Genomic DNA, 13,534 nt, shown 5'->3' with positions numbered 1-13,534 from the left:
ATGTATTGATACATTTATGTTGGAACCATATTGCAGCTCAGATGGTGACTTTTTTGAGTCAGCATGAGTTCTGGTCATACATGTGTGATACAGTTGCAAAAGCTATGCCACTGCAAAAGAAATCTTGCATGCTGAAGACAGAAATGTTTGTGTTAGCACATACACAGAGAGATACACAAACATGATGCAGTGTGGTACAAAGTAAAGAAAACTGACTCTGGAGTCCAAAGATTTGGATTCTATTCCTACCCTGATACTTAGTACCTATATAACCATAGGCAAGTAACTCAGTAAACCTTAAAGAGATAATTTTTATCATCATCATCACAATAGTTGTCGACTAAAGCTCCTCTTTGCTCTAGATCTACCATCCTATTCCATCCAAAATAATAGCACCTACTTCATAGGTTTATTGTAAGAATCAAATGAAATAATAAAGATATAGCACTCTGCAAACCTTAAAGGGACATATAAATATGGAATACACATATACATATAAATACATGTACACATATATACATATATGTAAATATACATACACATACATGAATACATAGCAGCTAGGTGGTGCAGTGGCTAGAGCACTGGGCCTAGAGTCAAGAAGACTCATCTTTCTGAGTTCAAGTCTGGCCTCAGATACTTAGCAGCTGTGTGACCCTGGGCAAGTTACTTAGTCCTGTTTGCCTCAGTCTCCTCAACTGTAAAATTAGCTGGAGAAGGCAATGATAAACCACTCCAATATCTTTGCCAAGAAAATCCCAAATGAGATCAAGAAGAATCAGATTTAACTGATAAATGACCGAACAACAACAACAAAATGGGGTGGGAGGTGAGAGGGGACAGAGACAGAGAGAAACGTCTTTCACTTGCTTATTATATTTCTGCATTTTGTAATATTCTCCTTACCCCAAGAAGGTCCCTAGAATATAGAGTTATGGGTATATATGATTATGGACCACTCCTACGGCATGAAAGTCATGGGTCTTCTATATATGTGCTATATGTGCAAACTTGCAAGGCCAACCACAGGCTAAGCTGCCCAAAGACCCCAAAGCAAAGATGTTGATGTGAGCAGGAACGATAACAACCCAGAAACAGGGTTTTACCCCCAAGGGTAAAAGAAACAAAGCATGAGCCATTAGACACATTTCTTTACCCATGAACACTTTTTGATTTGTTTTGGTGTTAGCAGATTCAGAACTGGGGAAAGATGTTGCTAGGCAACTAGAACAAACACAACAGAAAAAAACCATATCTCATTCTAATTTGAACAGGCCAGGTGTAGAATAGCAAACATTGAGGTACAGCTGAAAAAAAGTGATACCAAAGAAGTAATAAGTATATGTATTACTTTATTTTCACCCTGAGAGGAGCACAATGTTTTTCCTGTTGTGAAAACTTCAGGAAAGGGAGTGATTGATCACCTAACCCACAAGGTGAAAGCTGAGAATAGTGCCTCCCCACTCCATTACAGTGTAATCATCTTCTGTCAACCCCCATCATTATATGCTAGGTGCTTTGGGCGATCAAATTAAGTATAAGGAATTATCCTTGACCTCAAGAAGTTCATAACCTAATAAACAAAATTATTAAACAGATGACTTGTGAAGTCCTAGAAAGGCAAGCAATAATCTCTGTTTTCACCAGGAACAAGTTATATAAGACTGAACTAATTTCTTTGTTTAATAGAGTTCCCAGACTACCAGATCTGGGAAATTATATAGACATGCCACAGTATGTGTGGATTTTAGCTAAACAGCTAATATCATTTCTCATTAAATCTTTGGCAATAGAAAGAAGAAATATATGCTATATTATTTTTCACTTTCTTCCTTCCCTCCTTCCTTCCTTTCTTCTTTCATTTCCTTCTTTCTTTTGAGTCTTCTTGTACAAAATGACTAAATGTTTTACATGATTTCATATGTATGAACTATATCAGATTGTTTGCCATGTCAAGGAGGGGAAAGGGAGGGAGAGAGAAAGGGATAGAATTTGGAACTCAAACATTTTTTTTAAATGTTTAAAAATTGTTTTAACTTGTAATTGGGGAAAAAATAAAATATTATAGTAAAATAAGAAAACAAAAAAGAAATATATACTAGATAGATGATAGTATAATTAGGTGAATTTGTCTCCAAATAACTTGAATTCAAAGAGTTTTTCTTAATGGCAACCTAAAAGTGTCTCAAATGATATGCTGCCAACTTTTTTCCTTGTTCCTATCCTTTTCAATATTGGTGTTAGTGACTTGGTAGGATAAAGTGGTAGCATATTTGTAAAATTTGTGGATGAAACCAAATTAAGAGGAATAGTCAATACCTTTATGTGATAGAATCAGGGCCCAAAAAAATTTCAACTGGTCAAATATATTAAATTTAATAAGGATTCAATTAATCAAACAATTATTAAGTATATACTACGTCAAAGCATTATGTCTGATATTGATGGTACAACAATGAAAAATTATACAGTTCCTGCCCTTGAAGTGCTTAACATTAATAAATAAATATGAAGTCATTCACTTAGGATTTTACAAATCAACTGTACAAGTACAGGATGAGAGAGATATGGTTTAATAGTTTTAAACTCAACTTTTGACTACTTAGTCCTGAAATCCTGGATCTTTGCTCCTGGGCACCACATTTTAAATAGGGGCATTGATAAAATGGAGCATGGCTATCTACAAAAAGATACCAGGCTCATGGTAGGATTTAAAACCACATAATATAAGAAACAGCTAAAGGAATTAGGGATGTCAGAAAAGAAGGAAAAATGAGGTAGGATATGATAGCTATCTTCAAATACTTGAAGAACTGTAATCTGGAAGAGAGATTAAATTTATCTAGAATACCTACATCAGAGAGAACTAAAATCAGTGGATGGAAGATATAGGGAATCAGATTTTGATTAAAAATAAGAGTAATTTTCTAACACTTAAAGTTGTCCAACAATAAAACTTTAAGCATTAAAAGGTAGGAATCTCCCAAATCATTGATCATGCTCAAGAAGAGGTATATCAATAGTATTAGGAATGCTGGATTTGGAGTACTGAGTTCAAATCTATGTTGTGCCATTTAATACCTGTGTAACCTAGGACAAGTTACCTAATGTTTCTGGGTTTCAATTTCTTCATCCATAAAATGAGGAGGATAGACTAGATGAGTTCCTTTCCAGCCCTAAATCTGTGGTGCTATGATGCTACCTTGAGGTGGGATGGGATGAAATACAGTAATTCATGCATTGGGTAAGAGGTCCAGCTACATGATCTTTCAGGTTGTCTTAGATTTCAGAATGTCAGAGCCAGAAAGAACCTTTGAGATGATGTAGTCCATACCATTCTTCTTATAAACGGGTTAAGGAGGAACCAGTGAGGGGAAGGGACTTGCCCCAAATCCCACTGGTATTAAATGGTAGAGGCAGGATCTGAAACCAGGTCTTCTGACTCCAAAGCTAACGCAAGAGTGTGTTAGTAAGTGTTTAACAACTGACTCTCCGGGGAGAAAGTTGATCTCTGTAATTTTACTTTGAAAATCTTGAAATTACCTTTTTCAATCTGGTAGGAGCTAGTTCCAATACAACCTAATGCCTCTTCCTTCCAGTTGTAGATTTTATAATTATATATTGGTTTGTTATCTAGAAACATATGAAACATTAAATGGAATTAAGATGTATAAATTACATCCCAGGATACAAAAGAACAGATGTAACTAAAGGCAATAATTGCCATAGGACTGCAAAGAATGGATGCTCATTTTGGGCTGGAGTGGTTAGGAAAGGTATTACTGTGGTGTTGAAGTTTGAACTGTGTCTTTAAGGATAGCAGGAAAGTCAGTAAGTATTGTTGTAGGTCAGTCATGAGGGCTTGATCTAAATTGATGGAAATGGGAATGTAAGGAAAAAGATGGAGAGAGATAGGTTGTGAGGAAATAACCAGCAGAATTTGGTGACTAACTGAATGTGGGAAGTGAGGCAGAGGGACGTTGAAGCTGGGAGAATGGAGTTCAGGTCAGGTCAGGTCAGATCCAAGCAGAGGTCACAATAGAAAGTGAGAGTGTGAGGTCTCTAGGTGAAGGAAGAGCAGAGGGTTTTGAAGCTTCCCTGATACATTATGCTTTTGTCTGGTAATTTCATTTATTTGTAAGTATGATCTTCCTAACTAGAGAGTAACTTTTTAAGAACGAGAGCTACCCTGAGGAAAGTGAGTCAGAGTTAAATGATTTGCCCTAAACTACTCTTACTTACCAAACACACTAATGACATATTGTTTAACATACTGATTCTGTCTCCTCCATAAAATCTCATATTAAGGACCTAAAGTTTGATTAATATATATTTTGTTTAAGGGACTTCTAAAAAGCCTCTTAAATTAAACCAAAACTAAGAAAGACCTTAGCATCTACTTAGGTAAGACAGATGCAAAGCAACTACATACAAAGCATCTTTTAAAATGAAAACATTAATATTTAAAGAATTCATCAGCTGGCTAGAAAAGATTGCAACATTCTTGACACACCAGGATGGCTAAGTTGTCTGGTTTAGCCTGTGATCTCTCTTGACATTTAAATATGCCAGTCAACTGAGACACTGCAGGTTATGTGTCTACAACCAAGAACAAGAAAAAAGACTATAAACTCCTTCGTGGATATAACTAGATTCTGTATCGATAGTCATATGCATTATTCATTACTAACTATATGACCACATCAAGACACAGTTCCTTCTAGAAATAGTGAGCAAAATGCAAAGTAGTCATTGCTGTCACAAACTAATACCATCTTATACTTCTATTGCATTAGGCTTTACAAAGTGACTTCATGTACACTGGCTCATTGGATCCTTCAGCATCCCTGAAGGATAAGCAGGGCAGATATTAATATCCCCATTTTACAGATACCACTAATAATAACTGTCTTTGGTGTTTATACATGGCTTCAAGGTATGCAAAGCATTTCCCATACCTTAATTCATTTGATCTTGACTACAACTCTGTAAGGTTTTCTCATCTCTAAAATGGGGATAATACCTGTAGTACTTACCTCATCATTATATTCTCCCGGGGAGGTAAGTACTACAGGTATTATTATCCCCATTTTACAGATGAGGAAACTGAGGCGCTGAGATTTTAAGTGACTTGCCCATGGTCACACAGCTAGGAAGTGTCAGAGGTGGGATTCAAACCCAGGTCTCTCCTGACTCCGAGTCCAGCACTCTATCCACTACACCACGCTGCCTCTCAGGAAGCTTAGGCAGACAGTGGTGAACTGACTTGCCCAAAATCACATCCTGCGTTATTACAGTACTGGTGCTAGAACCCTGGTCTCCAGCTTTATATATAGCCTATTGCTGTTTTCACTATACCCCAAAGAGAAACTCTTTAACATTGCTTAAGTAATTAAACACTAAAGGTTTCTTTTAATTTGCAGATTTTTAACCATTGTGACTGATGACAGATTAGTTAATAATAGCTCTATATTTTAAAAATCAAATTTCAAACAGTTTCAGTAGGACAGAAACATTACAAAAAGGACCAGCTCAAAAACAGATCAGTTAAGTGCTGACTTTTCTATATGATTTTATCATAGGAAAATGCTGGCAAAAAGGTTCCCGGTGAATTATTAGCCATCATAAACATGCAAAGAGATTATATATTAAACCTTAGGGCAAATGGAAAAATAAAGTTTATTATTTTAAGAAACATTTCATTACAAAGCATTAATAATTAGATAATTTATAGATGCATTAAGCATAGGAGCCAGGTTTTCTATTTTTAAAACCATTTTTCATAAACAATTAAATTCAGATTACTCTCCACATTAGTAGACTATTCATTTTAAAATGCTCCTAGTTCCAAGAAATAATTTTGTATGATTTAACTGTCACTGAAATCTTCTTGCTATTTATTGCACGTAACTTCTCTGATATTAGTACATATTGTTTTAGACATAAATAGGGGCACCCTTTGCCAAAAATCTTGCTAGTATATGACAAATGAAAGTCAGACTTTTCCCTAAATGTCTGTCAGCTATATGAGATTTTTTAAAAAAGACACAGTATTCCTCTTTCTCCAAACTGCTTAAATCTTCTACAAACTTCTATCATTTTGGAGCATACAATCTATATGTCAGATTTCTGATTTCTAATTGGTTACAAATATGATCATTGTAAAGGTTTCAATATGGCAGAAAGTAATATTTCACACAACTATAAATAGAGATGTTATGCAGATAGCAACATGACATTGAAATATTCCCCACCAGGACTATCTCAAACTCTAAAATTCGAAATGGTTTTCTCTGTGAGATCCCTTGCTTAGATTTTAATTCCAAGCACAGTTCAGATGCAGCACCTTTTAATCAGGGTAATAAACTATGATGTCTTACATACTGTGTAATGTTTACTGTTAAACCCACAATCTGGTCAAACACAAAATTATCTTGTCATCGCCTGGGAAAATTACACCCCCACCCTGAATACACACACACGCACAGAATCCCTGTTAATGGAACTGTACTTAGAAGTTAAAATGAACTGGCTGTTTGCTTGTTTATGTGACAAAAGGAAAGGTATCCCTTTTCCGGAATGGCCAACAAACCCAAAACACACAAACAAAAAACCCAAAGTAGCCAGGCGGCCTCATGACCTATCTAATGTACAAACCTTGAGGAGACCACTGGGAATAAATATGCAAAATGGTTTGAAGTTTTCAACTGGGCCCCAATACTTTGATTCACAGAGCAAGAAAAGAATCGCTAGGCTGCCTTATCTGTTACCCCAAACCTCAGATAGAAGTTAAGAAAAACGCCCCCTCCCCCTTGGTCCAAACTGCCAGGCAAATATCAGATTTTACCCCTCTGCCTTCCTGCACTAATAGAAGTGGGGTTCGCCAAAGGGCAGCTTCGAGACAGCTGTTGAAGGACAGAGAGGGTCTAGCCAGAGGATTTGCGGTGGTATGTTTTTTGTTTGTTTGTTTTTTTAACATAACCACATTTCATTTTCTATCCCCACGTGTATGGTTACTCCAGCGGGGTGGGTGAGAGTATCTCTCCTAACATCCCCTAGGGAGATTCTGGGCCACGGTCCCTCCCCTTGCACTCCCCCCAATTCCTCCTCCGCCATCCCCTCTTCTTCCTGGGCATCTTGAGGGCTCTCTGATTGCTCTTCGTCTCCAAAGAAGCAGGTGCTGGTGCTGGGGAGGGAGGCACGGGATGCAGAGATGCCCGGCACCGCAATGCAACCAGCAGCTCCTTACTGCCGCTGCAGCAGCTTGGGATGGAGGGGAGGCGGGGGCGAGGTTGGGGGGAAACGGGGCGTTGGGGGGTGGGGAAGAGTTCTTGTGATACCTTTTATCCAGGCAGGCGATCCACTCTGCGGAGGAGGAAGAATGGGCAGCGTGCGCAGCGACCATGTTGGGCTGTCAGAGGGAGCCAGTCAGCCACCTCCCTTGTGTCTCAGTGCCTTTGCTCTCCAGCTGGCTTTCCTCTCTACCCACTGCACCACCACCACCTCCTTCCTCTCTTCCTCTCACCCAGAGAGCAGCAAGCAGTAGGTTCCTCTACATCCCTCTCCCTCCCCCCCACCCCAGTTCCTCCCTCTCAGCCTGGCTCCTGCGGCCTTCAGGCAGAGGAGCGGGAGACTGCCGGGTGGGGGCTGGCGAAGCGGGAAGCAGCTCAGACGGCTGACCTCGAAACCCCTGCCCCAGCTCCCCGGGCTCCCGGGCTCCCGGGCTCCCAGGCTCCCGGGTCCCCGGGCTGGGGCTGAGCAGCAGAGGGCAGTGGCGGCTTCAGGGCAGAGCAGACCGCACTGCGGGTCCCAGGTGTGTCTCCTCGCCTGGAGCAGGCAGGGAGTGAGGAGCTTCGCAGTCCCCCCAGGCTAGGTGGCTGCTGTGCGACAGGTGGCCGGGCCAGGGGGATTGGCTCGCTCCCTAGCTCGCTTGCTCTTCTCCCACCTGGCTCTCACTGGCGCCAGCCCGGCCCGCAGCTCGGTGCAATGGTTTGAGGGGAATGTGGGAGGGGAGGCGAGGGGGGCGGGGGGAGAGAGATGTGTTGTCAGTGTCATTATTTTTCATACGGCATCTGCCACTAAAATGGCTGCTGCCTCTGTGTTTCCTTAGAAACCGATTAATCTTCCTCAGCAGCTGTCAAAACTTGCTGGCGTTTCCTCCTCACCTTTCTTTTCATTTCTCTCCTCTGGAAAGGATGAAGGGAAGAGGGGAGGGGACAAGAAAAAGTCTCCGCTAGAACAGCTCCAATGGCAACAAGTTCCCTGTCAGCTGGGTCCTGGAAAGATACCAATTAGAGGACGTGGGCCAGAGGTGGGGAGAACTGCTTGGCATTTCAGGTATTGACCAAGGCCTGGGAGGTGAATGGAGAGAGCACTGTAGCCTAATCCCCAAACCAAGGCCTGGAGATGCAGCATGTGGAACTGGGAGAAGAAGGAAAAACAGAGATTGCTGTCACATTTGATTGGAGAAAACCTTGAATTCAGATGAAGCCGCACAAAGAAAGTTCTCTTGGAGGGAGAAGTGGAAAGGAGGGCTGCCATCAGAATAGAGGTGTGGGTAGTTCTGTTGAAAAAACTGTTCCAGAGATAACAACACCTGCCTACTCACTTCCAGCTCCTACACCCCCATCTGCAAACCAAACCCAAAACCTAAGGTGGACTGTGTCATAAAGGCTTATTCATTTTAAGAGTCAACAAACAATAAGCAATGTAGAAATTATCCAGTAAGATTCTACCAGAGGAGAAAAACTAGTTCTCTGACTTGCTCAAGAATTCTGAGACTCATTAAATCTTTTGATTATCACAATGGCTGTGTTAGTGAATTACTCAATAAAAGTTCAGGGGACCAGAGTCACAGCCATGGTCCCTCTCTTCTGCTTTTAAAGAAACAAAGCAGAGAGAAAGCTCTTGGAATGTTTTTACTCCCCTAGAAGTGACAGCATATTAAAACACCCCAGAAAGTATTCTGTTTATCCTCAAACCACCTTATCTCAGGATATGATTACAAGATTATCAAGTGGACTTCCCTCCTCGTAGTTTGTCCTTTGGATCCCCGTTGAACTTCCTTGGTTAAATTCTCCAACTTTTTTCAAGGTAATGGAGACTACTGAAAACACGGCCTAGAAATTATCATGCCAAAATATTTCCAGTGGTCACATTTTTTATATGATAAATATGAGAAAAACAGTTGACTCATATCCTTTCTTATGTAGCCTGATTTATTTAATGGTCTCAGGGTTCTTGAAAATACATAGAAGGATAACAGATGCCTACTCAGATTGTCTTACTCAAAAGATGGTGATAATGAGAGTCACAAGGAGAACAGTCTTCTCCTTAATTATAAGCAAAGTTTATGCCAATATTTCCTATCATCACTTATACAAAAAGGGAGTACATCCAGCCTAAAATAATTCAAGGTGTGGGTAAGTAGACAGTTTTGTGAGTATGAGTGTGAGATTTGTAACAGCAATAAACCTTGAACTTACTGAAAATTAGAATACTCACGTATACCATTGTGAGTTTTGCTGGTTCACTCAATTCAGAGCATTGCTACAAAGGGTTTACTACTGAGATAATAGAGATGAAAAACCATATTCACAGAGTCTCAGGGTTGGTCAAAAGTCATCTAGTCCGTCTCGTACAGGAATGAATGAACAAGAATCCCCTCTTAATCCTCTATAAGATATCCAACAAGGCCATTCACTCTTTGTTTGAATATTTCCTATGTGAAGGACCCATTCTCTCTCAAGGTAATTCATTGCATTTTCATTTAGCTGTAAATATTAGGAAATTTTTCTTTACTATCAACCCTAAATTTGCCTCTTTTGTAACTCTGTTCCCCATCCCTGATCTTAATTCAGTCCTCTGGGATTAAACAGACCAAATCGAATGACTTTTCATATGACGAATGGAAATACTTGAAGACAGGTATCATATCCAATATGTCTTCTCTTCCCTTTGCTAAACATCCTCAGTTTATTAAATGGATATGCATATGGCCTACAGGAACTCTCTGGCACCATTCAGGCTAATCTGTTCTGAATATTCTCCAACTTAGGTCGTACATGTAGTTTGTGGCATATATAGATATGCAGGCTTCAGAAAGGAAATAGGGAACACCAGATTAATCTTGCAGAATCGGGCACCTCCACTTCATAAATGAGTGAGTGAGTAATAAGGAATTTTCCTTCCTAAAATGTGGTTAAAGGACTGAATACAATACTACCAATGTGATATAAACCTCTCCTCATCCTGGCTAATACATATCCATCAATACAAGTCTAAGTTCATGTTTTGGGGAGGGGAAGAATTTTTCTACCATATGTCGTTGGTTGACTCATCTTGAACTAGCAATTCAGTAAAGTTCCCAGTTATTTTTAGAGATGTTTCTTCCTTGCCTTACCCCATCCATGTTGTATTTATCAAGTTGATTCAAGAAATTGTGTCTTGCTTTCAATAATCCCAAGCAACTCTTTAATGCTGAAACACATGTTTTTAACATTAATATTTTCCCAGTGATGCTTATGAATGCAAATCATGAAGTACTATAATTTCAAAAGCAAAATTGCGTTAGACCCGAAGGCCAAAGGAGAGATATAAGATAGGTATAAGTAGGTTGCAACATGTTAGCAAGGATGATTTGTGTACACTTGTGAAAGAAATAAGATCACTGATATCACTGGAAGGGACTATGGAGATCATTGATTCCATGACAAAACTGAAACCCAAAGAGACTGATGGGCTTTCTCAATGTCAGAAAGTTAGTGATAAAAAGCAGAACCACATCCCAGGTCCTCTGACTCCAAATCTGCAGCTCTTTCCTTCCTACCTCTGGTCTAATAAACTAATAAATTCATGTATGATTACAGAGTCCATCCTGCAAGGGATCTTGGAACAAAGAAGATCTGGGCTGGGAGGTATCTTGGAACATAAAAAAGCTATTAAAGTTAGAAGAAATCTTAGAACAGAGAATGTCAAAGTCAACAGATGACCTAGAGATTGTTTAATTCAATGCTCTCATCTCACAGATGGGTATATTGAAGCTCAAGCCAGTTAAGTGTCAACGCAAAGTCACCACGCTAGTGAACAGAATCATCTTTACTGACTCCCAAACCCACACTCTTTCTACCCAAGTAACTTGCTCAAATCAGGTGTGACTAACATCAATCATTCAACAAGTATTAAATTAGCATTTTCTTATTAATACCTACTTCCTGAATTTAGAGTTATCTGTACCAGTGATACAAGGATACAATGACAGTGATAGAGATACAATGACAAAAATGAAATGGTCTCTAACCTCAAGGGCCTCTTTATATACTATTAAGGAGGACTATGTACACATGAATATGTACAAAATAAATACCAAGCAATCTGGGGGAAAGGAATATCATGAATCAAGAAGGACCTCCTGGAGAAGGTGGTGTTTGAGCTGACTGTTAATTGAGCTAGGCTTGGAAGGAAAGAACTCTGAACACAAAAAACAAAGGCATGTGACTGAAATGGCATAGCACCCTCCCCTCTGCTAACACCAAGTCTTATATGTACCCTCAATGCCTTACTTCAAAGAGGCATCTAATGATGGAATTATAAACTCTCAGGCACTGTGGTAGTCTGATGGAAGAAACTTTTCAGCCTTTATTAGGCAGATGGCAAAACTGGACTCACAGCCTTAAGGCCAGAAGGACCCTTGGAAGCCATCTAATCCAACTGCTCCATTTTATAGATGAGGAAGCTGAGACCAGAGAGATTAAGTGACTAACTCAAAATCATCCAAGTATAAAGTAGCAAACTTGGTATGAACTTCAATTATCTAGGTCATAATAGGATTTCTGGAACCCATTCTGCCTCTATCCCATCCTTGGGCAACCAATAGATATTTGCACTACAATAGGAAATATAGTAGAAATCCTGTATAATATATAAATTTATAGTAGAAATCAAGTATATCAATTTCTAATATAATAGCAAGAGGACTCAGAAAACCTGAGTTCTTCCCACTAAGTAGCTTATATTAAACAAGTCACCTCTCCTCCCCCACCACACTCCCTCAACCTCCCTTTCTCAGCTACAAAATGTAGAAAATACCACTAGTGGTGCTGTGGATAGAATACTGGGCTTTGAGTCAAGAAAACCAAGTTCAAATGTGATCTCCAACTTTGGTGTGAGACCCTGGATAGGTTACTTAACCTTTCCTCACCTGAAAAATAGGGATAATAATAGTACCTACCTCCCAGGGTTGTTGTGTAGACCAAATGAGAATAATAATTTATGTTGGTTTATTAACGTAATTATGTAATTGTTACTAACTCATGGCATCACAGGGTTGCCATGAGGAAAGTACTCTAGAAACTGAAAAGTATTATGTAAATAGGAACTATTCTCATTATTCATCTCATTCATCTAGTCTTTTTCATGGAGTTCAGACACAAAAAAGTCCTCAGAAAATTCAGTGCCCTGATATCATCCTTTTATATTTAATGTTCTGTAGAATATTTTACAGGTCAATAAGTGTCTTTTGTAAGTGTTTTGTGGCATATATAGATATGCAGGCTTCAGAAAGGAAATAGGGAACACCAGATTAATCTTGCAGAATCGGGCACCTCCACTTCATAAATGAGTGAGTGAGTAATAAGGAATTTAAATGAACTCATGATGCAAAATGCCATCCACATCCAAAGAAAAAACTATCAAGTCAGAATACAGAATGAAGTGACTATTTTCTCCTTTGTTAAGTTTTGTTTTGTTTTTCTCATGGTTTCTCCAATTCATTTTAATTCTTCTATGCAATATGACTAATGTGAAAATGTGTTTAATAGGAATGTATTGTAGAATCCATGTAAAATTGCATGTCATCTTGGGGACAGAAAGCGAAGGAAGAGAAAATTTGGAATTTATGGAAGTGATTGTTGAAAACTGAAAATAAATAAATTTTGGAAAAAAAGAAAAAAATTAAAGTCACATAATCCCTAAAAAAAAATATTGGGAATTAAACTCATCATTGTTGAATCTGTTGGCTCACCAAAAACATTCTCAAGACAGTTTCAAAAACAGGCTAGTTGACAGAGATTACAGGTACCTCATACTGTCCCCACGTGATTTTGATTATTTTTTTTTCTGGTAGGTCTCTATACAAAGTATCCTAAAAGTCTTAGTGAAGTTTTGAATTTTAGTAACTTAAAGCTGCACTTTTGAGGTACCCCATATTTCAAAAAGCTTTTCATTCCAGAGAAAACAGTGCAAGGGAGTGGAGTCAAGATGTCCAAGTGAGAAGAAGCATTTTACCTAATTTGCCTAGCATCCCTCTGCCACAAAAATGTAGAAAATGTACTTGTCGGATTTCTGATCAGAAAAGCCAAGAAAAGGTCATAATAAGTCATTTTTTCAGCCAAACATAGCCTAGGGAGACTGATAGAGAGGTCTGCAAACACTGGGTTTGGAGTCTATCCAGGAGTAAACTCAATGGTAGTTGTAACAGCAGAGAGCATTCCAGTGTTCAAGGACAGAAAGAGGGCTAGGGCAGAGTAGTAAGGCA

General features: G+C 39.1%; 1 protein-coding gene and 1 long non-coding RNA gene across 3 annotated transcripts in view; one reads left to right on the top strand and one right to left on the bottom strand.

The window, feature by feature from the left end:
• Positions 1-7,529, bottom strand: part of RAPGEF4 (Rap guanine nucleotide exchange factor 4) — a 356,019-nt gene extending 348,490 nt beyond the window's left edge. Inside the window, exon 1 of one of the 2 annotated variants that reach the window (XM_072612340.1) lies at positions 7,341-7,529. In XM_072612340.1, the coding sequence (XP_072468441.1) occupies positions 7,341-7,405 (65 nt within the window). In that variant the 5' untranslated portion in view covers positions 7,406-7,529. The remainder of the gene's footprint in view (positions 1-7,340) is intronic. The other variant, XM_072612339.1, reaches the window with a different exon arrangement.
• Positions 7,352-9,197, top strand: LOC140505876 (uncharacterized). Its single transcript, XR_011967693.1, has 2 exons — positions 7,352-7,542; positions 8,195-9,197. It is a non-coding gene; the product is annotated as an uncharacterized lncRNA (long non-coding RNA).
• The last annotated feature ends 4,337 nt before the right edge of the window (positions 9,198-13,534 follow it).

This window comes from Notamacropus eugenii, chromosome 5 (genome assembly GCF_028372415.1).
Source record: "Notamacropus eugenii isolate mMacEug1 chromosome 5, mMacEug1.pri_v2, whole genome shotgun sequence".
Taxonomy (NCBI): Eukaryota; Metazoa; Chordata; class Mammalia; order Diprotodontia; family Macropodidae; genus Notamacropus; species Notamacropus eugenii.
Note: the sequence above shows the minus strand (reverse complement) of the source record. Positions and strands in the feature narration are given on the sequence as shown.